At 34.3% G+C, this 24,146-nt stretch overlaps 11 protein-coding genes across 11 annotated transcripts; 6 read left to right on the top strand and 5 right to left on the bottom strand.

Annotated features, from left to right (window-relative positions):
* Positions 1 to 53: 53 nt before the first annotated feature.
* On the bottom strand, positions 54 to 2,304 carry pph-1 (Serine/threonine-protein phosphatase 2A catalytic subunit alpha isoform). The gene is made up of 6 exons (XM_760328.2): positions 1,639 to 2,304; positions 1,269 to 1,379; positions 1,028 to 1,139; positions 629 to 812; positions 217 to 335; positions 54 to 166 (listed from the first exon to the last, which is right to left on the bottom strand). Exons 1-6 carry the CDS (start codon positions 1,988 to 1,990, stop codon positions 76 to 78), a joined length of 969 nt encoding a protein of 322 aa, XP_765421.1. The 5' UTR covers positions 1,991 to 2,304; the 3' UTR covers positions 54 to 75.
* Positions 2,305 to 2,475: 171 nt separating this feature from the next.
* TpMuguga_02g00852 (Urm1 (Ubiquitin related modifier) family protein) lies at positions 2,476 to 2,943 on the top strand (the record flags this gene model as incomplete). The annotated part of the gene is made up of 1 exon (XM_760327.1): positions 2,476 to 2,943. One exon carries the CDS (start codon positions 2,476 to 2,478, stop codon positions 2,941 to 2,943), a length of 468 nt encoding a protein of 155 aa, XP_765420.1.
* An 86-nt stretch (positions 2,944 to 3,029) lies between these two features.
* TpMuguga_02g00851 (putative integral membrane protein) lies at positions 3,030 to 4,153 on the top strand (the record flags this gene model as incomplete). Its single annotated transcript, XM_760326.2, has 4 exons — positions 3,030 to 3,291; positions 3,466 to 3,537; positions 3,714 to 3,866; positions 4,063 to 4,153. The coding sequence occupies 4 exons, from the start codon at positions 3,030 to 3,032 to the stop codon at positions 4,137 to 4,139; spliced, it is 564 nt and encodes a 187-aa protein (XP_765419.2). The 3' UTR covers positions 4,140 to 4,153.
* A 343-nt stretch (positions 4,154 to 4,496) lies between these two features.
* On the top strand, positions 4,497 to 5,048 carry TpMuguga_02g00850 (Tpr-like protein; the record flags this gene model as incomplete). The annotated part of the gene is made up of 1 exon (XM_760325.1): positions 4,497 to 5,048. One exon carries the CDS (start codon positions 4,497 to 4,499, stop codon positions 5,046 to 5,048), a length of 552 nt encoding a protein of 183 aa, XP_765418.1.
* An 82-nt stretch (positions 5,049 to 5,130) lies between these two features.
* On the bottom strand, positions 5,131 to 5,820 carry TpMuguga_02g00849 (putative integral membrane protein; the record flags this gene model as incomplete). The annotated part of the gene is made up of 1 exon (XM_760324.2): positions 5,131 to 5,820. The coding sequence occupies one exon, from the start codon at positions 5,818 to 5,820 to the stop codon at positions 5,146 to 5,148; it is 675 nt and encodes a 224-aa protein (XP_765417.1). The 3' UTR covers positions 5,131 to 5,145.
* A 197-nt stretch (positions 5,821 to 6,017) lies between these two features.
* Positions 6,018 to 15,210, bottom strand: ATP8A1 (Adenylate and Guanylate cyclase catalytic domain protein). The gene is made up of 13 exons (XM_061305486.1): positions 14,280 to 15,210; positions 11,456 to 14,251; positions 10,811 to 11,305; positions 10,027 to 10,620; positions 9,201 to 9,878; positions 8,278 to 9,108; positions 7,991 to 8,127; positions 7,671 to 7,960; positions 7,361 to 7,595; positions 6,833 to 7,169; positions 6,662 to 6,756; positions 6,151 to 6,542; positions 6,018 to 6,114 (listed from the first exon to the last, which is right to left on the bottom strand). Exons 1-12 carry the CDS (start codon positions 15,130 to 15,132, stop codon positions 6,207 to 6,209), a joined length of 7,677 nt encoding a protein of 2,558 aa, XP_061161450.1. The 5' UTR covers positions 15,133 to 15,210; the 3' UTR covers positions 6,018 to 6,114; positions 6,151 to 6,206.
* Positions 15,211 to 15,807: 597 nt separating this feature from the next.
* On the top strand, positions 15,808 to 17,019 carry TpMuguga_02g00847 (ELMO/CED-12 family protein; the record flags this gene model as incomplete). Its single annotated transcript, XM_760322.2, has 4 exons — positions 15,808 to 16,115; positions 16,168 to 16,362; positions 16,417 to 16,845; positions 16,876 to 17,019. Exons 1-4 carry the CDS (start codon positions 15,918 to 15,920, stop codon positions 17,017 to 17,019), a joined length of 966 nt encoding a protein of 321 aa, XP_765415.2. The 5' UTR covers positions 15,808 to 15,917.
* On the bottom strand, positions 16,935 to 18,412 carry TpMuguga_02g02150 (WD domain G-beta repeat protein). The gene is made up of 7 exons (XM_061305529.1): positions 18,365 to 18,412; positions 18,160 to 18,286; positions 18,065 to 18,128; positions 17,952 to 18,034; positions 17,666 to 17,918; positions 17,523 to 17,629; positions 16,935 to 17,492 (listed from the first exon to the last, which is right to left on the bottom strand). Exons 2-7 carry the CDS (start codon positions 18,264 to 18,266, stop codon positions 17,009 to 17,011), a joined length of 1,098 nt encoding a protein of 365 aa, XP_061162187.1. The 5' UTR covers positions 18,267 to 18,286; positions 18,365 to 18,412; the 3' UTR covers positions 16,935 to 17,008.
* On the top strand, positions 18,058 to 19,474 carry TpMuguga_02g00844 (putative integral membrane protein). Its single transcript, XM_061305485.1, has 8 exons — positions 18,058 to 18,559; positions 18,589 to 18,628; positions 18,672 to 18,779; positions 18,810 to 18,854; positions 18,885 to 18,968; positions 18,999 to 19,053; positions 19,085 to 19,359; positions 19,390 to 19,474. The coding sequence occupies exons 1-8, from the start codon at positions 18,456 to 18,458 to the stop codon at positions 19,462 to 19,464; spliced, it is 786 nt and encodes a 261-aa protein (XP_061161449.1). The 5' UTR covers positions 18,058 to 18,455; the 3' UTR covers positions 19,465 to 19,474.
* TpMuguga_02g00843 (uncharacterized protein) lies at positions 19,397 to 21,947 on the bottom strand. The gene is made up of 8 exons (XM_061305484.1): positions 21,467 to 21,947; positions 21,068 to 21,432; positions 20,698 to 21,034; positions 20,595 to 20,667; positions 20,208 to 20,564; positions 20,029 to 20,176; positions 19,927 to 19,998; positions 19,397 to 19,891 (listed from the first exon to the last, which is right to left on the bottom strand). The coding sequence occupies exons 1-8, from the start codon at positions 21,747 to 21,749 to the stop codon at positions 19,475 to 19,477; spliced, it is 2,052 nt and encodes a 683-aa protein (XP_061161448.1). The 5' UTR covers positions 21,750 to 21,947; the 3' UTR covers positions 19,397 to 19,474.
* TpMuguga_02g00842 (50S ribosome-binding GTPase family protein) lies at positions 21,911 to 23,912 on the top strand (the record flags this gene model as incomplete). The annotated part of the gene is made up of 4 exons (XM_760317.2): positions 21,911 to 23,545; positions 23,577 to 23,701; positions 23,732 to 23,786; positions 23,817 to 23,912. Exons 1-4 carry the CDS (start codon positions 22,055 to 22,057, stop codon positions 23,910 to 23,912), a joined length of 1,767 nt encoding a protein of 588 aa, XP_765410.1. The 5' UTR covers positions 21,911 to 22,054.
* Between the last annotated feature and the right edge of the window lie 234 nt (positions 23,913 to 24,146).

Below are 24,146 nucleotides of genomic sequence, written 5' to 3'. Positions count from 1 at the left end.
TTACACACTATACACATTCTTACACACTTTTACAGTATACACTAGTAATACACAAGTAATAGAGTAAATTAGAGATTAGTTGATGTATTTGATATCTTCTAAAAGGTAATCTGTGATTTCGGGAATGATTGGCGGTTCTCGTTCCGGTGAAGGATCAAACTGGATACTACAACACATTAACACAATGTATTAATAATATAACTCAGTAGAAAATACAAAGTGAAATTGAGTTGTTCATCGATTTCTAGGATTGCGCCTTGGTTCCCACAGCGGTAACAATAATTTGGCGCACTAAATATCGTCACCACATTCTTGTCCTGTGACCACTGGTATCCCTAACAACATTATCACCAACTATATACTTAATTAAGGGTAATTATAGTAATGAATGGAGTAAATAGGAGTAAATAGGAGAAATTGGAGAGTAATCTGTGTAAGAAGTTGCGCGGAAAAAACAGCAGCAAGGAAAAAAATTTCGCTCTCGGACCAGTCTACTCCATTGACTGGTCCTCGACCTCTCTAACCCACCCCTTCCTTACAGTACAATACAGTAGTATAATAGTAGTATAGTAATATTAATATAGTATTAGTATAGTATATAGTGTGAATATAAGAATAGTGTTGGAACTTCCATGGTGAGTTGGTGTGCTCTGGCGATGAGATCGAGTCCGTTGTTTTGATTGAAGGCTTTGGTGATATCATAGCCAAAGGTGAATCCAGCACCTCTGGGACTAAGTCCCCAGCCAGTTCTCTCCTCAGGATCGGACCATAGTAAGTCACACATCGCACCCTCATGCGGGATCTCCTGGATTCTAATCAACATTACTACTATATTATCATACTTTACTTTGTTATACTAACTATGCAACTTACTATTCTATTAACTATTGTATACTGTTAACTACTGTATGGTATTAACTATTTTATACTATTAAGTATTGTATGGTATTAATGTAAGTACAGTATTAATGTAAGTACAGTATTAATGTAAGTATAGTATTAGGTATAGTGGTATGGTGTATAATACCGATCAAGTTTCCGGATGTGATCTAGTGAGTCAATGGAGGGAGAAAGACCAGCATGCGGACAAAATATTTTATTCTCAATCAAAGCCGCCAATGGTAAAAAATCAAACAAATCTACAATTTATAATGTTAACACTGCAAACACAATTTATAATGTTAACACTGTTAACACAATGAATAATTCTAACACAGTGAAAATGTGGGAATAATGTAAATAGTTGATAGAGTGAAGAGTAGTGATACCTGTGAAGCATTTCCAGATGTACGAGTTACCGTATTTACGTAGGCATTCGTCATAGAAGCCGTAGACTTGAGTTATCTGCCTACACTCGTGATTCCCCCTTATTATAAATACTACAACCATCGTTAGAATTTATATAGTAATTGAGTCAGAATAGTCTAGTGGTATAGTAATATCTAGGGTAAACTCCAAAGTCAAGCGGGAATTGGCCCGGATAGTAGTGAGGCGGGGGACTGCCAAGGGGAGCTAATTACCTAACTATATTACTATAGTAATACTATATAATGACTCTGGGACAAAAAGAGTCCCATTGGGATTGTTAACCCTGTAAGAATTACATAACTAAGTGGAAGCAAGCTCCGTAAAGGGTACCTCTGTGTTTATATCTGACTTTGAGTGAGACGATGAGAATAACGGATTCGACGGAATAATAGCCTCTGTCGACATAATCGCCGAGGAAGAGGAAATTAGTGTTTGGAGCGGATCCTGCGATACGAAATAATTCTTTTAAATCATAGAGTTGGCCGTGGATATCACCAACGACCGTGACTGGCGCTTTAATAAATAAAATATTACTCTCGTCAATGAGAATTTCCTTCGCCTTTTCACAAAGTTTTACCACTTCAGATTCCGATACGAATTCGCAATTCAGTGCGTTGTTTATTATGCTGTCCAAATTTGTTATCTCCACCTGGTTCAAATAGTAATCCACAGCCACTTGCATTCATATATAAAAGTATTAAAATTTTAAGCGAAATTTACGAAATTTAAGGCAAATTTACGGAATTTACGAAATTTATGGAAACTGAAAAATCTTGCAAAATTTAAATAATTTAAATAACTTTAAAATATCTCCAAATTTATAAAAATTTATCAAAATAACGTCAAAATATTGAAATAACGTCAAAATATTGAAATAACGTCAAAATATTGAAATAACGTCAAAATATTGAAAAATAGTAATTTGAGTGTTTGGAATAAAAATTTAGTCTAGCGATTAGAAATAATAAATAAACAACTTTTACTGAAAAATATATTACAAATTTAAAATAATAAAATATTTAAAATTTTATTATCGTGGGACAAGAACTATTTATTCTTTATTTTCCCTCAAAATTTCCTGATTTTAACACAATTTAACACGTTTTACAAATAATTGATATTATTTTAATAAAATAAGAATATTTCACGTGTTAGAGTTGGATGTGTATGGATGAGAGTGTTACAGTTGTGACGTTAGAGTTTAGCGGTGGATTAGATTCTCTCGTAATTGACCAGGAAAAGGAACTAACACTTAAAATCTTCTCTAAAAATATTAACTTAGGACAATTAATCTGCTACATCCGTAACCACATCATCGGCTCAAAAAAAGATTTCTTCTCCATATCCACCGATCACACAGGTAATTCAGACAATAATTCAGGGAATACTGAGGAAAGTGAGGCTAAAAGTGAGGAAACTGAGGGGAAAAGTGAGGAAACTGAGTGTAAAAGTGTGTTGATAGAGTGTAATATTTCGAGGTATAATGGGCGTTTGAATAGTAGGGAGAAGTGTAAGATAAGGCCGGGTGTGTTGGTTTTGGTTAATAATACTGACTGGGAATTGTTAAATAAGGAAAACACAATCCTCAAAAATCACGACCTCATCTCTTTCATCTCCACTCTTCACGGCGGATAAACAACTCAATTTTCCCTCCATTTCCCGTGAGTTAACACATTTAACACTATTTCCACTCCAATACTATTTTAACACTATAATCATTAATGTTGATATTGAAATCATTTAAGAGGCCTAAGGGGGGTGGTCCATGTCCGTTGATTCAGAACCCTGTGAAAAAGTGGTTAAAGTATTTATCAATTTTTCACATAATTCTGTTGGTTATGACGTGTGTCTCCATTAGTTTTCCCTTTATTCATGATTTGCACTGCTCAATTCTGTTCAACTCACTCGCCAATCTCATTGCTTCCGCCATCTGCTCCACACTCATGGCATCCTACTACATCTTCGTTTCCAACAAGGATCTAGGTAATATTTACATTGTTAAGTAGCTCCCTCTTGGGGTATTATAGTTATATAGTTAAGATAGCTCCCTCTAGGGGTATATAATTAACTATCTCCCTCTCCCTTATATAGTTTGCTCCCTCTAGGGGTATAGTTAGGTATAGTTAGTTGTGTGATGAGTGGACTGAGATTGTGTAGGTACGGAGAATGAGTGGGCGATAACAGCAATAATTACCATAACAGTAGTTATTATCGACATTAGTATCTCAGGTACCAACTATAGTATTATATAATATTATGGTATTAGTGATATATAACTAGCTCCCCGTGGCAGTCCCCCGCCTCACTACTATCCGGGCCAATTGTCGCTTGACTTTGGAGTTCACCCGGATTATACACATACCACTCCACTATCCTAACTTAGTATAGTGTTAATATTGTGATAGGTTGGGGAATATATACGTTTACGAATTCATCATTTAAGATATATAAGGCGTTACATGATGAGTTTCAAGTGGAGCCAGACTGTTTACAGACAAAGGCCAGAGTTTTTTATATCTCAGGATTCATCGTTATCTGTTTACATATTTTTGTTGCCGGTACGGGGCTTGCTACCGCTCACACAGATTTATCTAGTTAATCCTCTATTGTATGTAGTTATCTCCCTCCGGGGGTCTTAGTTATTTATTACAGAGTTATCTGACTACTTAGTTCCTTATTTGGCCCCTGGTATACTTAGTTATTACTTCTCGACTACTTACTTGTGTATTAGTGGTAGAGTAAATATTGTTTTAGGAGCCTGCGTAATAGCATCGGCGTTGCTGGGAAAAGGAATAAAGAAACAGTTGATAGAATTAAGATTACTTTCATAATGTTTTATCATCCATATGTGATTTCTAGTGTTGTAGTTGAGTAGTTTTCCAGGTGGACTCCAGTGTAGAGCCAACACGCTGGCTCAAGATAGTACACTTACTGGACTTAGTACTCAAGCCGGAAATCTTAAAAATGCAGCCAAAAATAATAATAGTACTAGTTTATACGATAAAGTACAAGAACTAGCCAAGAGTCCTGATGATACTAATGCTGGTCAAGTAATAACTAAGTTTGAAGATGTCAGAACTGAATACGTTAAACTAACAAGTAATGTGAATTACAATACTCATAAAGATAATGAGAAGGTCAAGGCTGTTGATAAAGCCTACGAAGATCTTAAGAAAGTCTACAACACTATGCTCAATGTCAAGAAAGCTAACCTACTCAAAGACCAAGTTGGTACTGGTAGTGCTGATACTAAGATTTGGAAGAGGGCCGTTGACCTATATAGTAAAGCCAACTTACTAGCCACTGAACCTAAACTATCTAGTAATAATGAACTTAAAGGACTTGTCGAAGCACTTGCTACTGCTGTAGGAGCCAGTGAACATGTTGAAGGTCTCCAAAAGGCTCTTAAAGCACTTAAAGATGCTACTGAAAGTGATAATGCTGATCTTGTTAAAAAGGCTGAAGAAGTAGTCAGTAAGTACGACGCCGTCAAAGATGCCTACGATAAAGTTAAAGCAAAAGAAACTCAATATAAAAGTACTCTTAATGGTAGTGAAGAAAGTAAATATACCGAAGTTGAAACTAAATTCGATGGACTTAAAACTGCATACAATAATGCTCAGTGTAAGACTATAAGTCTTATTCTTGACAAGGAGATGATTAGATATTGTTCCATATCACTTTATACTTATCCCTACCATAATCCTAACCTGAATCTCCTTAAACATTTTCTATACTAATCAATTCAATCCTACACAACTCCAACTCCTATACCCACCTATACCCTCCTATACCCTAACCTACTAATCTAGATAACATATATTATGAATAATAAGATTAGTGACGTGAGTGTTTGAATTTATTGTAGGAAAGGGTTCCTACGAGTAGTAACGATGCGGCGAGGTGAAGTGGTGTGAAAAAAGACTCGTAGGTGAGGTGGTAGACTACGAGTACCATAAGATATGAGGGAAAAAGTACAAGTGGTAGTGCCATCTTGAATCTAAAGTGTTTGAGCAGATGTTTGAAGTATTTTACAGCGAACCAGAGTGAGAGTAATAGTAAGCTAAGGAGTAAAAGCCGTACAGAGACCATAACTCCAAAGAATCCGAAAACGTAAAAGTAACTAAACTGTCGTTTTAAAAGGGTCCAGTAGAGTTTATAGAACCAGCCGACGAATCTTTTAAAGGCCATTACGGCACCTGCGGGTAAGGGTTCCAGAACAGTTTCCAGGTAATTATCACCTAGCAGAGGATAACAGTGGAGATAAAACTTTGATGGCAGTCCCTTGTAAAAGAACATGTTGGCCAGAAACTGCCCAAAGTAGCTGAAAAGAGTCAGAAATAAAGCGAAAGTGTCATCGTTATACAGGTCCAAAACGTATTCATATAGTTTTCTGGATAGGAAAGTGGCAAAGGAGTGGTTACAGCCTTCAAAGGTGAAGCCGAATAAAAACAGAAAAACGGTGGCAAACAAGAGGCCAGTTGCCAGGCAACAATACCTTTTACAATTCATTTCAAAAGTGGCTAAATGAGTGAAATGTGCAAGGATAAATAGTGTAAATCAGTTAATGTGTAAGCCGCACATTTTAGTTAATTTTAGTGATTTCACGACTATTTGCAGGTTCAAAACACTTTAGGAGTAACAGTGTTTTTGAAACTTCTAAAGGTGTGAAGTTATGAAAAAACCGAGTGAATCTGGCAAACTCTGAGAAAAGGAACAAGGGATGAGGAAATGGGGTCTTGATTTTAATAATTTTTGAATCTTCGGGCAATTTCAGCTTACTCTCGAGTAATAATCGTAGAGAATCTAAATAGAAATGTAATTATAAATGTAAAAAATTACTTTGCTCCCCGTCACTCAGTTTCAAAAACTGGCTGTAAATCCACCTCACCTTCGCACTACACATTGCCGGCATCTGCAAAATTCATCTGAGAAAAAGGAGATTTTTGCATAGCCTCCTTGGATTTATTCCGGATGATGTAGCTCTTGACGGTTTTGTCAATGATGTTAATATCTTTGTGATGCTCGAACTTGAACCTGTTGGGGAAATGTCGTGTTATTATGTCCCGAAACTTCTCAGAAACACAAACCTCGCCGGGAACGCCGTTACTCTCGATCATATTCGCAGTGTAAACGTCAGTGCCCCAAACATCGTACCTAAGCCTACCAGAACCAATCACGCCACCAATACAACTCCCATAATGCAACCCAATCCGCATCTTCAAATCCGGTATCTAACCCAAAATTAACGTGTCTCACTGGATTCAACACCAGCAATATCATAATAATTCACAATATATGTGGAATATGTGTGGAATATGTATAATAGTTATAATGTGTGGGATAAGTTTACGCTGAAGATTTTGCTTGTTTCGTCGATGATGTGTATCATGGAATAGGCCATCAGGAGTATATTCTCGAGGTCCTGGATCCTCATGTCCTTGTTATCTAAGCCAAAATTAACTCCATTGGTTAGATTATATATTTTACAGAATATGTGCTTGGCTAAAATAGCATTGGATACCGATGACTTTGGGTTCTGAGATGGCGACGTAGGCGTCGCCGATTGTGCAGAGTTTGTAGAGATTAAAGTTGGTAGTGTTGCGGTCGAAATTGGCGAACAGCTTTTGAAGCAGTGCAATGACTTCGGAGGGGTCAACGGACTCTGCCCATTTCGTGAATCCAACGATGTCAGAGAACAGAAATGACATGTTCTCGTGAATGTAACACATCTTTAGCCTCTCCAGCTTAAACTCCTCCAGTATACTCTTCGGCAACATCTCACTCAAAATCTGATTTATCCTCGTCTCAATCATATACGCCTTCTCATTCGTATAATACTTCTTACGGTCAATCGACTCCTATTTTCATTGAACTTTCAATATTATATATAGCACAATTGACTAATCCAGTTGAATAATCTAGTTGAATAATGTAAAGAGTTGACTAATCTAAAGAGTAGTCTAATAGTTAACTAATCTAAAAAGTAGTATAAAGAGTAGTATAAATAGTTGAGTAATTAAGTATATAGCTGGGTGAGCTGTGTGTTTACTTTGCAGTGTGCGGAGAGTAGGTTGAATAGTACGCAGATTGGAATGGTGAAGAGTGCGGTGACGGTGTTTTCGTTGTTTTGGACCGAGGATGAGATGAAGGTCATTGAGAGTACCAGGAACAGGGAGTCGATGAGTAAACAATTTTGAAACAGCATTCCGGTGCTATGGTGTAGCAGAATCAAGTAAAAGTAAAACTCGACACTGTCACTATTCAGCCATAAATTATAATCAACACTACAGCCATTATGACATAGGGTCAATATGTATAATAGATTAGTGAGTTGAAATAAGTAATTGGATGGGCGATACTGTTCGGTGCGTTTGATTGACCAGGAGTTGGAGAGAGCGAAGATGCAGGTTGCGGATACGAAAAGTAAATTTACAAAGAAGGTGCAGACCTTAATCTTCTTATTATCCTCCTTGTTCTGTATAAAAAAGTTGTAGTGGAACAGCATCCACAGTATGAACGACATTAGGATAAAGAAACATCGGACAGTCCAATACAGAATATAGTTCAAATATACAATTAGCTTATTATTGTCCTGGACATATATCCGGGGTACATTTACGTTAATTATACTCTGGACAATGAAGGTGATCTAAAATTTTATTATCATATGTAACATTACCAGGAAAATAAAAAGTGCGTATTCGTTGATCGAAATGTTATTCACGTTGTTGTAAAAGTTGTTCCTGTATCTGTCCTCTTGCAACTTATCATTAAACTTCAATAATATACTCTCGTTCTTTCTCATATGTATCTCATCTGCACATTTTCTCACGCCAATACGTATTGCCGGTAGTAATAGTAATATTTGAGTGTTAATAGTAATACTGTTAATAGTAATATTTATGTTAATACTATAGTGAGTGTGAATAGTAATATTTATGTTAATAGTGTGAATAGTGTGATTACCTTCCTTGAGTGTGTGTGAGGGATCAGATTTGCGTTTCTTTTCCTTGGGTGTGGAGAGGCTGGAAACGATGCTGGAGCTTCCTATGCTGGTGTTTTTGGCCGAGTGTACGCTGAACCTGTTTTTGGAAAACGACGAGTGTTTAGTGCCAAGTCTACTGGTGAACTTGCGTGTCAGCCTCATGCTGGTTGATTTACTCATGAAGGATGAGTGCCTTTTAAATTTGAAGCACTTTCTCTTGTGACTTCCAACTGTGACATTGGAGGAGTAGCTGGTGTTCAGAGTGTTATAGTCGTACAAATTATCGTACAAATCATCTTCGTTTCCCACTGCTCTGTTAATGTTAGTTCTCCTGTTCTTTATCCTGTTAAGCTCATCATCAGTGAGTGATACCTCAGGAACATTCAGTTCTCTGCTGCTCAGAGGAATGTTCTCAAGAGTGTCACCAGAGGAAGAAGTACCGTCACCGTATGCTGAAGCGGAGTAATTCTTATTCAGCATGTTGTAGTAAATGTCAACTTCGTGGAGGTTATTGTTGGAGTTACTGAAGTTGGGGTAACTTGTTCCCAGCGCTTTTTCTAGGAGGTACGTATTCATCACGCCCTTGCCCTTGACCGCAATCTCCCTGTTAATAAACTCCAGAGTTTTGTCGCCCTTTACAAGCTCGTAGGTGCTCTCAGAAATGTGAATCCGGCCAACCTCACCAGTCATCTTCATACGACTCGCAGTGTTCACAGTGTCACCAAACAACGCATACTGAGGCTTCTTACTTCCAACCAACCCACTAATCACATAGCCACTGTTTATACCAATCTTAACTCCAATACTCTCATCTACAACAATGTTACTAGATTGTGGTTAATAAGTAACTGTGTAAAATATACAACTGGGCACCCCGTAAGGGGAAGCTAAATAATTGTGATACTGGTGTTGAGTTTGATGGTTGTGGCGACTTGGAGCATGGCGATGGACATGTCGAGAGATGAGGACGCGGCTTGAACGTAGGCGTCGAGTTTGTTTACGGCAGTGTCAATTGCAATGTCTTTACTCCTTCTACTTCTCCTGCCCAAGCTACTTCCAGACTTTTTATTCCTCGATTGGTCGTGATCATGGCCGTCTGTCATGCCCAGGGACTTTGTTTGCGAGGTTGAAGAGGTGTTTAGGCCCATGGAGGTGAGGTAAGTCTCAGAAACCGTCTCGATTTTAATGGCGTTAAACTCCTTCGAACATCGGTCGAAAGATAGAAACAGAGTGTCGAGAATTTCCACCAGCCTGTGCGGCTCAATTGTGGCAATTAGTTCCTGGAAATTATAAACGTCTGCGAAAATGACAGTGACGTTTTCATGTCTCTCGGCCTCAAAACCGATTGGAATTCCGTTTTCGTTGAGCTTAGCGTTGATCATTTTGGAGACGACAATCTTTGGTAACATGGTGTTCAGAAGCTCACTCTGCTTCTGCCTGTAATTTAACACCGAAAACTCCATTATGAAGTTACTCCTCGATTTATACTCCAAGTCATAGCCCACAAATCCAACGAATATGTTAATCCCAAAAAACAACGGCAGTATATGAATATTCGTACTATTTATCGATATTAACGTGTCTAAAACGGTGTTACGGGGCTATTAACTGTTACCAGTTATACATACGTATCTACTCCTTTTACTAAGTTACATAACTAACTACATAACTAACTACATAACTAACTACATAACTAATTGCATAACTAATTGCATTGTATTGTGAGATACTGATGAGGAAGATGAGGTTGAGTCCTACGGAGATGATGAATGGTATGCGGAGAATGACAAAGGTGAAGATGGGGAAGAGAACTGTGTGAAGCCAGGAGATTGACCTGAGTAAGAACCTGTTTGACACATGCTGAACGATCATAAAGGTGACCAGCGAATATAAAATGTGGTTGATAAACCTGATAAAGAGCCTGTGATTGAAGGAGATGATGATGCAGATTACGAGCACAATTTCCAACAGCACTGTGGGAATTACACAGTAGATGACTGGCGCCTTAAACCACCGCTTCTGGATCAAGTACTCAACAACAAAGCTGCTCAAATAGTACAAGAACAGTAAAATGAAAATTATCTTGTACCAGTGACCGTTTTCGTAGTAGTGTTTCTTGTTCTTGTCAAGCCTGTAGTCAGACTCCAGCTGTATATCCTTGAACCTCAGCGTATAAATGTTTATCAGCTTATTTATGTTATTCTCAGTGACTCCACACTCAAATTTACTAGTAACGCCGTGGATATTCTTCACCTTAAACGGCCGCGAAACTGGCATCAAATTCTTTATATTAATGTTCTTAAAGTTGAAAATGTTCTTTATATCTACAAATTTATACTAAAATGCGAATGAATAATTACTGCGAAAATAACTGAGAATATAAATAAAATAAACGGTGAAAAACTGAGAATATAAGTCAGTAAATAAAATAAACAGTGAAAAACTGAGAATATAGTCAGTAAATAAAATAAACGGTGAATAACTGAGAAAAAAAGGGAAATGAGTGTAAAATACTTTTAAAGTTGATGGTGTTGTTATTGTTGATGATGTAGAGTTTGATGTGTTTGATGAGGTTGGGGAGAATATAAAGCTGGAGCAGGTTTGACAGAATGTTTAAGATAACTGTGAAAGTGATCCAGATGGGAATTAAGATGTAAAAGGGTATAATTCTGAGTATTTGCTGTGACGATAACCTTAGAGAACGCCTGCTCGAGACTAGGACTAAGCCTATATACAGCGGCGGTGATGCAAAATAGTACAACAAGCTAATAAAGGTGAAATTCCCCGTGTTTGGAGTATAATTTATCAGAAGCTTGGTGTTGAAGATTATTATTGAGGACACGCTAATCAGAAGTCCAAAGGTTCTGTTACTTATAACCTCACTCTTGTATATGTTGTCGTTGTTTATCACCAGTAAATGCAACGGTAAATAATTCACAAATGAACCCAAAATACCCTCCAACATCCAATATAAACTATTATTTATATTCAAATATATTCTTCTCCTGCCTAAACATATATTAAATAGTTGTTTTATAGATAGTTATAAGTTAGGGCATTACACACTTAAATGTATAAAATTATTAACTGAATAAGTATGTTAAGATATATAACTATACTATAAAATTAACTATTGTATGATAAATGAGTAAAAAATACTGATGGTGTATAGAATTGAAATGTGGTTGTAAATCTCGTATGAAATGTCTTGGTAAAAGAGAATGAACATGATGAGAGGTATGAATGTGAAGACGAGGTGGTATAAGATAGTGATTAGTGACCCGTAGAGGTCAAGTCCAACCCAGTTTGTAAAAATCTGGTAGTAAAAAATCGGCAGTATAAAAACAAGTCCCTTGTAAATGGTAAAGTAAATAATGAGTGAAGTTGACTTCAGCATCCTAGTGCCCTGCTTAAACAAAAGCTCCCTGATGTTACTGAAGCTGTCCACACAAAAGTCACAGTAACCAATTATGTCATTGTTTATCACCAACTTCTCATTAGTGTCCAAACTGTCTGAATACACACTCTTTTCCAGGCCCAAACCTTTATCCTGGTGCCTGTTAGCGGTAGTTTCTGAGGATTCTGCAGTGTCGTTCTTGTCAGCAGAGTCAGGAGTGTTATCCTTATCAGGCACTCCATTAACTACACCATTCAGTGGACCATTTAGTGGAACATTTAGTTTAACATTTAGTTTACCAGTACGAGTGTTATTGGCGTTAAAAGAATTTGAGGGACCTCCAAATTGGATGTTATTCTTTTTATTATTGGAAGCATCTGAGGCGGTGTTTAGGATACAAATTGAAAGATGTGACTGTTGGAGCATTTGGACATCGTTGATCCCATCTCCTATGGATAATGTTATAGGAGTTGGAATGAGCTTAGTTTTGACCATTTGCACCAGCTGACCCTTCTGAATTGGGGTTAAAAGACACCCGATTACAACATCTGATGAGCAGGCCATGTTCATGAAAATCTGCTGGCCCTTGTTACCTTGCATAATAATCTCCAAGTCATCAGACTCTATAATCAGGCATAGCTGTTCATTACTGTTATTCCGCTCCAGGATATACTTGTTATATATATTATCAACAAGCATGTCAATTTTGTCAGTCACGGTGTCAGTATCACTGCCCAGGGAGTCACTTATTCTCTTTGGGGTAATCGAATCAGCCAGCAAATCCTTAATCTGAATAATGAATATGTTAGTCGGGACCACTAGCAACTTTGTAAGATAACACGTTTGTATTGTGGCCTCTTTATTATCCCCAGTTAGTACCCAAATCCTAATACCGGAATCCATTAACAAGTCTATGGTTTTCACTATATTTCGCTGTATTTCATCGCGGAACATTATTATTCCCAAGTAATTCACGTCTTTCTCAAATCTTGAACATAACTCGTCCAAGCCGTCCCTGTGCATTAGGACAGATGACTCGTACTCTAGCACCTCAGTAGATGTCATGGACCTGTAACCACAAATTATAACCCTGTAACCAAATATTGAATTCTTTTTCAATCTGCTTTCTATTGCAAGTTTTGTATTTTGATCATTTATAATCGACAACATTGAGTAAGCCTCGCCCTTGATGTAGAGAAAATTCTCATTGTTTTGGATATTTGTCACTAAAACTGACATCCTTTTCCGACTACTTGTAAACTCGTTCACTCCCAAAATTTCATAGTTCACATGCTTACCATTACAGTTCACAGATATCCTATCCCTTGTCCTGTTAGACACAAAGTAACCGCAATCGTTGGCTAAATTTACCATACACTCATCCTCCTTACTTATACACGTCAAATACCGCCGCTCCTCCTTCAAACTCTCTCTGTTACTCAGGTCAAACAACTCTTTTGATACGTTCTCGTCATTTATATATGAAACGGTACCAAAATGTGCTTTACTCTTGGTTTTTTTATACATCGGCAAGTTCTCGACCTCATCCTCCTCTTCATTTTCCACAGAGTTATCCACACCCTGAGAATTTTCATCAAAATGATCATCCAAGTTGACGGAATGGGGGTTTTCATCAAAATTCTCACCCGAATCATTAAAGTGAAACCTATCGAAAGATTTAGTCTTGAAGTGGCTCAATTTAAAGGAGTAAGCCCTTGAATAATTCGACTTGTATCCTGAAGAGTATGAGTTGTAACCATCCTCCGAATCCATGTTTAAACAGGGATTACATATACACAACAGTCTCATAAAGTGTTCACTTTCCTCACTATGTTCTCTATTAGATTTGCCATTAACTTTCTCTGGGGTGTGGCCGTTAGTGGAGATATTAGAAGAACTTGCAGGCTGATATGACTGTACCAGCTGTTTTGGTGTAAAACTTTTACTAAGAATAGTGACAAGAGTTATTGATAAATTGTTTGTGGTAAGGGTTCCGGTTTTATCTGTGAAAATGAAATCCACAAGTCCAAGCTCTTCACATAAACCGCTGTTCAGAGTCCAAGTACCTCCGGTAACCTCATTTGGCTCTTTTTTGTTCAGATTTTTGATTATACTGTCGGAGTAAGTGTTATAAAAGGGAGAGTATAGAAGTCTAAGTAGGTCCATTATTGCGGGAAGTGTAGTTGGTATGATGGGAGAATACAATACTGTGAATCTGAAAATGATAAACAGCAGTGAATTGACTGGGCTTTGGACGTTTTTGCTGAATTTGCCAACACCTCTTAAAACCGTTACATACCTCACGATTATACTAGTAGTAAGGCATACTACATAAATAAGGCCCAGGAATATGGAGATTCCGTTTATCGTCTGCTCCAGACATCCGATTTTAATTGGCTTTAAAATCCTCAGGAAGTTCTGGCTGGCTTTAGTATCTGGGCCAGTGTAAACCACCACTGCATATACGTAACTTGTGTTTCTCAAAATTGAGCCTTTCATTATAAAATTATCAACGGTTATGTTACAAGGTCTTGGGTAACCCTTTATCTTCAGTAATCCTACAACATATATAATGGTGGGAAATACCTGAAAACTTGTTCATATCAGGACATGGTTTGTCGCAAATAATGTTACCCTTTAAATTATTATAACTGCGTATGGAAGATTCGATTTTAAAGTCATTTATACTGTACTTTGTTTTAAGGTCAGTTTGACCATCAAGGTAACATGCGTCAAGGTATAAGGCGCCATCTGGGTTACTGGTATAAAGAACCACGCAATCCGCTGGCACCTGCTCATCACAGCTTAGCTTCAGTATGTTACCAACAGCCACATCACCACTTCTTACACTTGACAGTTTCCCGTCCTTTAACAAAACACACTTTTTGTTATCAAGGAATCGGCCCAAGTTATACCGCTTTGTAAACTCTAGGACGTTTACAAAAATGGACATAAACAGTGAAACGAACAAGGGAATTGCACTAGAGTACCAGGCTCTTCTAGGAACTCCAGAAGGCAATATAAATGGTGCAATAACTTCACATAAAAATATAAATATACTCCACAAAAACGGCAATCGACGTAAATTATATAACAAAATGAACATAATTTGACTAATTATTGACCACCTTTGGGTGTGATGTTCGTTTCCCAGGAACCGAGACAAATCATCACTGGTTACTGGATTTATTTTCAGGGTTCTTGTTTCCCATGCTGGTTGGATTTTTGTCCCGAGGTATAAACTATGGGCTTTATCAGGGGCTTCAGCTCTTTTCCTTGTATCATTTAGGCCTGTATGGTCATCCCTATAGCTGCTCCGTTTATCAGAAATTAAGAGCTTTTTGTAACTGTTAAGCGTTTCCCTGGAATCAGATTTCGATTCTGGAAAACTATAGGATACGTTATGCGATTTGAACCTTTTGATGGAAGAGTCATCCATTTACTGCAAATTCGGAGATATTTCACACTTTATTGTACATTAACTTGTTAGAAACTCTTAAATTATCTTAATCTGAAAAATAAGGTGAAATGTGTCGGCGAATTTTAATAAATATGAGAATACTTTAATACACATTTCAGTTATATCAAAATATGTGAACGGTAAGAAAAGGAATAATAGAAGTATGGAAAAATCTTTAAATTATGCGATATATCTTACAAAATTTAAATTATTAGTGGTTTTAGAAACCAACAAAGAACGTAAGAGACAAAAGCTAAAAATCCAAAAATTTTTACTTTACATTAAGAGAATAAATAGAAAAAATTAAAATAAATATACCGATGTGTATGGACATGCATATTTAATCATACAAACTTAAGAAATATATTAGTGAGTATAGTTTCAAAAGTGATGCCCACAATATACACCTTTATATCCCCAATATGTTTATTCACGAAAATAATAAACCAACATAATTATCTACATAGTTAAAATGGCAAGAATTAAAATAAAAAACTATCAAATGTTTGATTTTGGTGATCTTCCAAATTATGATTGTTAGTTACACATTTATGGAATTCCTAAGTATTCGTGAATAAATACTTAACTGAACTTCCAGATTAATATGATCGTATATAATAAATTAATTTATTATATACTGAACAAATAAATCTTCCTGAATACTACAAGGCAGGAGTGTAAGATGGGGGTTAATTTGGTGGATTTACAAAGAATGTAGTTTAGTTTTGAGTTATTTTACACTATTTTCATTTTGGAAATGAATTATGTTGTCCAGGATTTATGATTACGTGATTAGTCTGGTGACTAGAACCTCTCAAGCTCAAAGAATCCTTCTTGACCTTGATTTGGTTGATATCATCGTTTCTTTGTTCAAGGATTTAGAACCTGTCAGTTATAAAGTTCATGACCCGAAAGTTTTATCTGAATTCCAGGCTCATTGTGGAGAAAAGCTGAATCCATACGTATCTTTTTTTACATATTTTATATTTATTTGACACAGTTAATGTTTTTTAGATATTTTCTGAAATACAAAGTGGTTCAAAAGAACATGAAAGAATTACAGATTTGGTGATGAAAAATCTGGATATAGACTCTAAATATCGTCATTTGGTTTTGGATTCTGTTGTACAAATGTGTAAATTCTATTCAGATTTAAAGAAATTTGACGAAACTTGTCTAGTAGAAATCTCAGAGAAAACCCACGCCAAGGTAATACACATAAATATAATCCAAATACATTAATACTAATGTGTGTACTTTTAGCATTTTGAGAGAATTTGGAAAGTTCTGGAAAACAGAAAGCTTCCAAAGTCTTTGCATGTTTGCAAGTCTGATGATTTTAATAGTTGGGGGTGTTTAGGGTTCCAAATGCCGTTAACTGATTTTAGGAAAACTGGTTTCCTGGGGCTTTTATCACTCGAATGGATGGTTGAGACCTACCCTGAAACCTCAAGAAAGGCCTTAGAATTGTCTAGAAATGAACAAAATTGGTTCCCTTTTACACTTACTAGTATTAATGTCACATCTTGGGTTCTTGATTTTTACAATGAGGGGAAACTAAATTGTTTCAGTTACAACAACGACACTGAACCACTGGAGACTTTTTACACTCTGCATTCATACTTCTTTTTAAATTTTGTCAAATTCTTTCTCAACTCAAATTTAAACAATGATATATTAAATTTTAACAAGGTAATACATCAAATTACTAAATACTTTTAGATATCTAAAGAATACAAAAGTGAACTGGGTAATAAATTTAAAAAAATACTAAATGAAAATAAATCGGATAAATTACATGGAAACAACTTGTTAAAGAATCTTAAAGAGGAGTTAAATGTTTTAGAATTATATATTACACGTTAACATTCTTTTTAATATTTATCTTGTTGCATTTATTGTCGCCTTTGTAAATACACACTACATTTTCCAACACTGTTGAGTTGACTGGTATTGCTATTTTATTCCCAGTTACTTTACAATCTGTACCAACTCCATTAATACTGTCAATTTTGTATAAACTTGAATAATCGTCAATTATGAACAGCGTATCTTCTAAAAATGTACACATTTGGGCTGTGAAGGGTAATTTGTACACTTGATAACCAAGTAATTGTAATTTAATAAAACTGAAATTGATTACAAGAATCTCGTCCAAGCAAAGCAGAATGATCAAATTTCTTCTAGTTTTAAAGTAATAACTTAAGCATTTCATATTTTCAATAATAATCCTGTACACTTCCAAACCTGTTTTAATATTCCAAAACCGTATGGTATCATCAATGGATAGAGAAAGTAGTAAATTCAAATCCTCCCTTACATCCAAACAACTAATTGACCTAAAAGACGTTATTTAAAAGTTTTATTACATTTTGTGTGATAAGTAAATGTTCTTTATTTCGTGCAAATTTGATAAAGAATTGACGAATATCTTTCCATCCTTATTTCCAGTAAACAGTAAATCATTGTAGATCAACTAAAATTGAGAAATTAATAAGGGTGATAAACATACTGATGATGTTATGGTACTATAATGAGAAAAGGGAACGATTACATCTCCACTGCCACTAGTTAGTTTGTTCCTAGTGGTATCTTCTGATGCTTTAATATTCTTTTCTTCTGCCAATTTTGAGTCAATGTTTCTATTTTTAGAACTTTTAATAGAATCCAAGTCCAATTTCAGAATGGAAACATCCCCGAAGAAATCACAGATAATGACATTGCCCTCAGATAATGCGATAAATGAGATTTTTTTATTAAATTTTCTATATCAATAGAATATTAAATAATAATCCTACCTAGTTAATAATACGTTAAAAGAGCTGTCATAAACGGTAAAAACCTTGTTATCAAACCCAACTACAACTGAATCCTCGTCAATCTAAAATTTTTAATTTAAAATTACACATACATAAATACTCCGAACAAATTGGTTTGGCTCAGAATATTGTAACTTTTTGGATAATTTGGATTCTCTAAGTTAACAGTGTGTAGAAATTAACCAACTTGTAGTCGAAAACGTATAAAACTGTTCCAGATCCGTATAAAAGTAAGCCTTTTTGGGGCCAAACTACAGAAGGAGATTTATATATGTATCCTTCATCAGATTCCATAGTATATTACAATCTATTCCCTGTGATTCCAACAATTAAGTGGTGACAATATTTAGTATGGTAATTTTTTTGAGGGAAAGAATGTATGTAAAACTCACTTTTTTTCTTTCTATTATCTGTATGATATTGGTAATGTTTCACATTTTCTTATTTCCCTAATTCTTATGGAATCTTAGGGCTCTGTAAAATATGAGTATCATAAATAATCTCAGAAGTTTCGATTATAAATATTGTAATTTAGCAGTTCTCAGTGTTTTTGCACTGTTTCAGTCCTCAAAATGTTTTTTTGATAGGTAATTTCCCATAATTTTAATTTTTTTAGAAACTCTGGTGACATTATTGGATCATATATTACCCAGAAGGTTTGTTAAATTTTAAATAATACCTATATATCATTACAAATAGAATATATCTGATAATGGTACACTTACAAAGGATAACTATAAGGATTTGAAGCTGAAAAAATTAGATTCTTATGGATTCTGGGCTATTCTAGAGGATAGAAAAACAAAGGTAGTGTTAAACTCTAATTAAAAAATATAGGAATATATTTACATGAAGTCTAAAAACCTTAAAGATGGAATGAGTGTAAGGAACAAATTATATATCAATGTGTAGAAATTTTTATCCTTAAAAGAGTTCAAGGATAAGCCCTATTTGCTGAAAAAGAAGCTCCTAGGATTCACTTCAAACCCTTTCAAAGTAAGTTTACACATGATTTAAACTGTTCAGGAGTCTCAAACATCAGAATGGATACATACCAAAACCTCAAAAACAACTTTCCAAAGTAATATCTCAATACTTTAATTGCACATCAGGTAACCCTACCCGAAACAATGCTGGGATTGCTACTTTAACAGTATTTTTGCTAGGGTTTTTCTGTACATTAGCGTTTGGAGCTTTTAAGTCTGTAGATATAATTAAAACTCTTCCATGTGTAAACTTTATTAAGACTTGTTGTAAGGAGAACACCAAAGTTACAAAACTCATCGGGAAAGACCTGTCAATTAGAAACCTTGAAGGCAAATTAACCAATAATTATTTCAATGGCGATGTCATTGTATCAGGAAATGATAAAAAACAATTACTACTGGTAATATTTAACTGGTTAAATTATTTATAGAACGTAGCTGTGTATAGAGATTCAAATAATGCACCCTTCAAATTAATTACACTAAACATAAAAGAAGTAATGTAATATATTGTTTTCATTCATCCTCATCTACTTCATCAGTTGAATCATCGTCAGTATCTGTAAAATCATCACTTAAGTCATCTTCTTCAGTTAAATCCACATCACTCAAATCCTCACTAGGCTCATCTTCATCCAGTTCAGTGATATCATCAGTAACACTAATACCATCAAAAGAATGAGAATCTTTTATGTTCTGTAGATTTAACTTTGATTGATAGTATAGTTGAAATGGTTTTTGGTGTAATTTGCAACTTTGACGATTCCTCCAATACTTCTCAAGTGTGTAGTCCAGCTGTAGGGATGAGCTAAACACACTCAATTCATTATATAAATTATAATTCTCATCATCCTTATTGTATTTTCGTTCAAGTGTACTGATGATAAATGGATTATATGATAGTTTGTGTAGTCTAAGCTCCCAGCAGTTATCCTAAAGAACATAAGTATGATTGAGTATAGCCTAACATTGTTAGTGGTTTTTAGTACAGTGTTGATAATATCACTGTTAATATTGCTGTTACAATTGCAAAGGGTGACCTAAAATTAAATTGTTGTTATTAAACTAACTTGTAAAAGTTTTTTTATTAATATGGAGTTTTTTGGATTTTTCTTCTCCAGTATTTGTTGGATCAGTTCCAAGAACTTGGGTACACTGGTGGACTCATAAAGTCTAATGTTGAACGCCTTATTGTACAGTAACTTGTAATATTCATCACTAAAAATACTTGAAATAATAAGATTTTTACCTGTTTGGACTTATATGATACATTAAAACTAATGCTGATATGGTGATTGACCTGGACTTTGTCTTGTAGGAAAGGTCATACAAGTTTTGTATTACTCCGCTGTTGAATAGTGATTTCTTTTGAGAATAAACATCAGTATTCTTATAATAATTTAATAGTTTGTTAATAAATAGTAATAATGTCTTTATTATCTTATCACATTCCTCGTATTTACATAGTAGTACATTTGGGCCTTTGGTAGCCTTGGTAGCATCATTTGTGGTGTTCTTATCGTTGTTAGTGGAATTCTGACTTATAAATAGTAATAAAATATCAATTAAGTCTTTTAAAATAACATTTACAATAGAATAATCAGACCTAACAATTTATATTTTAGTATAATCTTACTTTGCGTAGTGTAGTTTTGAGATATATAGTGTACAGCGATAGATGGTCTTGAGAATTTGTATGGATTCATTGTCTATGAAAATGTTTATAATAAAAAACTAACTTATGGTCAGTTTCCTTCTTTTCTTCCTGCGTCTCGATACTTTCACCCCTGGAGAACCTTTACCCAGTTCACATTGTAACTTGGGCAGTAGACTTTTAACCTTGGTCAATATCTTTTTGACCACAATCCCTTTCAAATTTTTGTGATTTAAAAGCAAAGTATCAAGCATTTTAAACACATAAGAAGACATTTTGTTGTCCTTATGGCTTAACCTTGCTATTATTAGATCAAGAAGGATTTCTTCCTGTTCAGGTTTTTGGATTAGCATTTGTAATGCTATGTTGGAAGCCTTTATCTGTAAGAAATCTACTCCTCGATTCATCACATCTGAAAGCTCCTAAATCATTTAAATGTTCTAATAATAGTTTACCTGAATGAATGTAGAGTAAATTCCTTTTAAATAATCCTCAAAAGTTATGGACAGGAGTAAATTAACCACCTCCAACTCTAAAGTGTCCCAAGAATTTTGATTTTTCGAAAAGTGAAATAACTTGTATCCTAAAAAATCAATAACCTCCTTGTTAATCTCGTTAATGTAACGAAGTTTACGGCCAGGCAACACTTCCATAAAAGCAGAATAGATTAGATCAGTGCAACTTGACTTGACTCTTAACTTTTCACTTTTAACTAGTTTCATAAGTTCAGAGAACATTCTCCAGTTGAAAACACAGTTGTTGTGAATTAAAACTACCATAGAGTCTACTTTATCAGAAAATGTTGAAGACTTTTTACCTTCTGTAGAATTGATTAGGGATAAAAATGAACAAACCTTTATAAATAAAGGGATCTTGAGCAGAAATGTGGAGCCAGCGTTCCTCTGAATCGTTTTTACATGCGATAGTGACGTATTTCTTGGATAAGGATTCCATAAGCTCTCGACCGAGTTTACAAACATCATAAACTGGAAGCTTTTGAGAATTTCCTGGAACTTTAAGTCCATTTTTGGGAATTTCGGAGGATATTTTGTCCCAACTTTTGGTTGAATAAATGTCAAGTATTTGTTTAATCTTATCTTCTGAGAAAGATCTGCCTTCCTGAGAGGAGGACTTCATTTTAAAAAAATAATAATTTATTTAACTTATTTAATATAATACAACATAAAAATATATTTTACAAATCAAAACATAAATTTAAGACTATTATTATGGAAATATAAAGAGTAAATAGTGGAATCCTATTTCACCATAGTCGAACATTCGAGTCGTTTAAATTTTCAGATTCTCACTCATAAACGTAATTTATGAATAGAATAATTTATTATTGTACTACTGTAAGAAATGTGTTGGAGTTTTCTGGTTACTTAGCCATTATTATTGAGGAAGTCCAAAATTAATGACTATAGGATGATATTTGTTTTATGAAGATCCTATTGATAAATTATTTATCATTTATCACAGTTATAAGTAGGGTATCTATCGCATATAACTGTAAAATAGTAGATGGAATTTGTAACCTTAGAAACACACTAAATAATCTTAAAACAAATGTAAATAAAGGTTTAATTCCAAGCAGGAAGTATAATTTGTCATTTGTAGGATTAAATAACAACTTTAACAAGAATGTATTATTAGAAAAATATATATGTAATGGATTGTTTTCTCTTGAACAGGCACAAGAATCTACTCAGGTTGGTTCCACCAGTGAAGTACAGAAAGAAGATTATGATATATTTCCGGACGTAGCTCCTATTGAAAATTTGGGTGAAACGTTGGTATTTTCAGATTTTTCTGACCTTTATAAGGATCTGACTGTTCCTATTAAGACTGATCAATCTCCTGATAAAACTGAGCCAATTTCAGAAAGTTTTGATAAGACCGTAGAAGATGAGTTGGATAGGCAATTTTTACTTGGAGAAACTGTTTACTCTCTCTCGAAGAGACTTTTCGTAAAGAGACTCTTTAAAAAGCTGCCACAAATTGTAGATACTAAACCATTTCTTGTGAGGTCAAAAGCGTATGTAAAGGGCAAGGTAGGATCTAAATGTGACCTGAGTGTTTTCGATTCCAACAAGGTAAAGACTGCTGAGATTGAAGAAGATCCATTTAAAGATGTTAAAAGTATTCTACCGGGAGTTTTTACTGGCCTTCATACATTGAAACACACCAAGAAGAGAATTATTCGTGAACTTAAAGTAAAGCTTGATTTATATGTTAAAGCAATTACATCTCCACTGAAAAACATCACAAATTTTTATGGGCAATTGTTGAAGTATATTCACCCGTTTCAATACACCATGTTGAAAACATGCTTGTATGAACTATATTCAACTGGGAAATCCAAGATACCTTTTGATAATCTTATGGGTGAACTTGAACTGGCAAAAAAACAGATAATTTTCAGAGGCAATGATATAAATAAACAAATTGGTAAAATAAAGAGGAGTAGAGACGCGTTTAATTTCGTAAAGGAAAATGTACTTGAATTGGATTCACTGTATTCAAGTTTCCAAAATCTTTATGACCACTATAAACAATATTTTACTGTTTTATCACGTTTACCAGTTTTAGATATTGAAAAACCTATCATTTCAATCATTGGACATGTAAACGTTGGAAAAACAACTTTATTCAACAAATTATCACAAGGCTTAATATTAAGTGATTTAAAGGACCATGTTGAGATTATTTCAGACTCTCTTGGATTACGTTGGTCTAATCTCAAAAATAATTTCAAAAAACTAAATAAAGAGGGAAAGGTTGCCAACTATAAATTCACTACTAGAGGAATAAATTTATCTATTTTAACTTATAAAGTAAATAATTTCATATTTGAAGGTCAGATAATAGATACACCTGGATTATTGTGGCGACAAGGTCATACGAATTATAATTCTTACGAAAAATTAACTGTGAGTTGATATTTTGTTCATTATTTTTTAGTATTCTGCTTTGAAGGATTTACCTTCAGGAGTTATATTTTGTTTTGATTTATCAAGTAGTAACTCTTTAAATGATCAAATTAATCTCTATACAACATTAAGGGAACGTTTTCCACAAAGGCCATGGTAAGAAAACATTGAGGTTAATAATTATAGGATAAATGTAATTGTTCAAGAGAATGAAGAAAATTATAAAATTTTAAAAGATATGGTATTATATAAAGATAATAATTTTGTTTAGGAAATTGAAATATACAACACTAAAGATTTTATATCAAAAATAGAGCCAATGTTTAATACATTACATAATATTCTGAATATATATTATACATGGTAGAAATTTTGTTCAAATAAAATTTTAAAATAAAAAATAAAAATTTTTAAAAATAATCAGAATTAAAAACTAATAGGTAAAAAAATAGAAATTAATTCTGAAAATAAAAATTTAATATTGTATATAAAAAAAATAAAAAATAAAAATAAAAAAATATATTAAATATATTTATATAAAAAATAAAAATGCAAATAAAATGTATTATATATAAATATTATAAAATATTAAAAAAAAAAT

Source organism: Theileria parva, chromosome 2, assembly GCF_000165365.1.
Source record: "Theileria parva strain Muguga chromosome 2, complete sequence, whole genome shotgun sequence".
Lineage (NCBI taxonomy): Eukaryota > Apicomplexa > Aconoidasida > Piroplasmida > Theileriidae > Theileria > Theileria parva.
The sequence above is the reverse complement of the archived record's forward strand: the minus strand, read 5'-3'. Positions and strand labels throughout refer to the sequence as shown.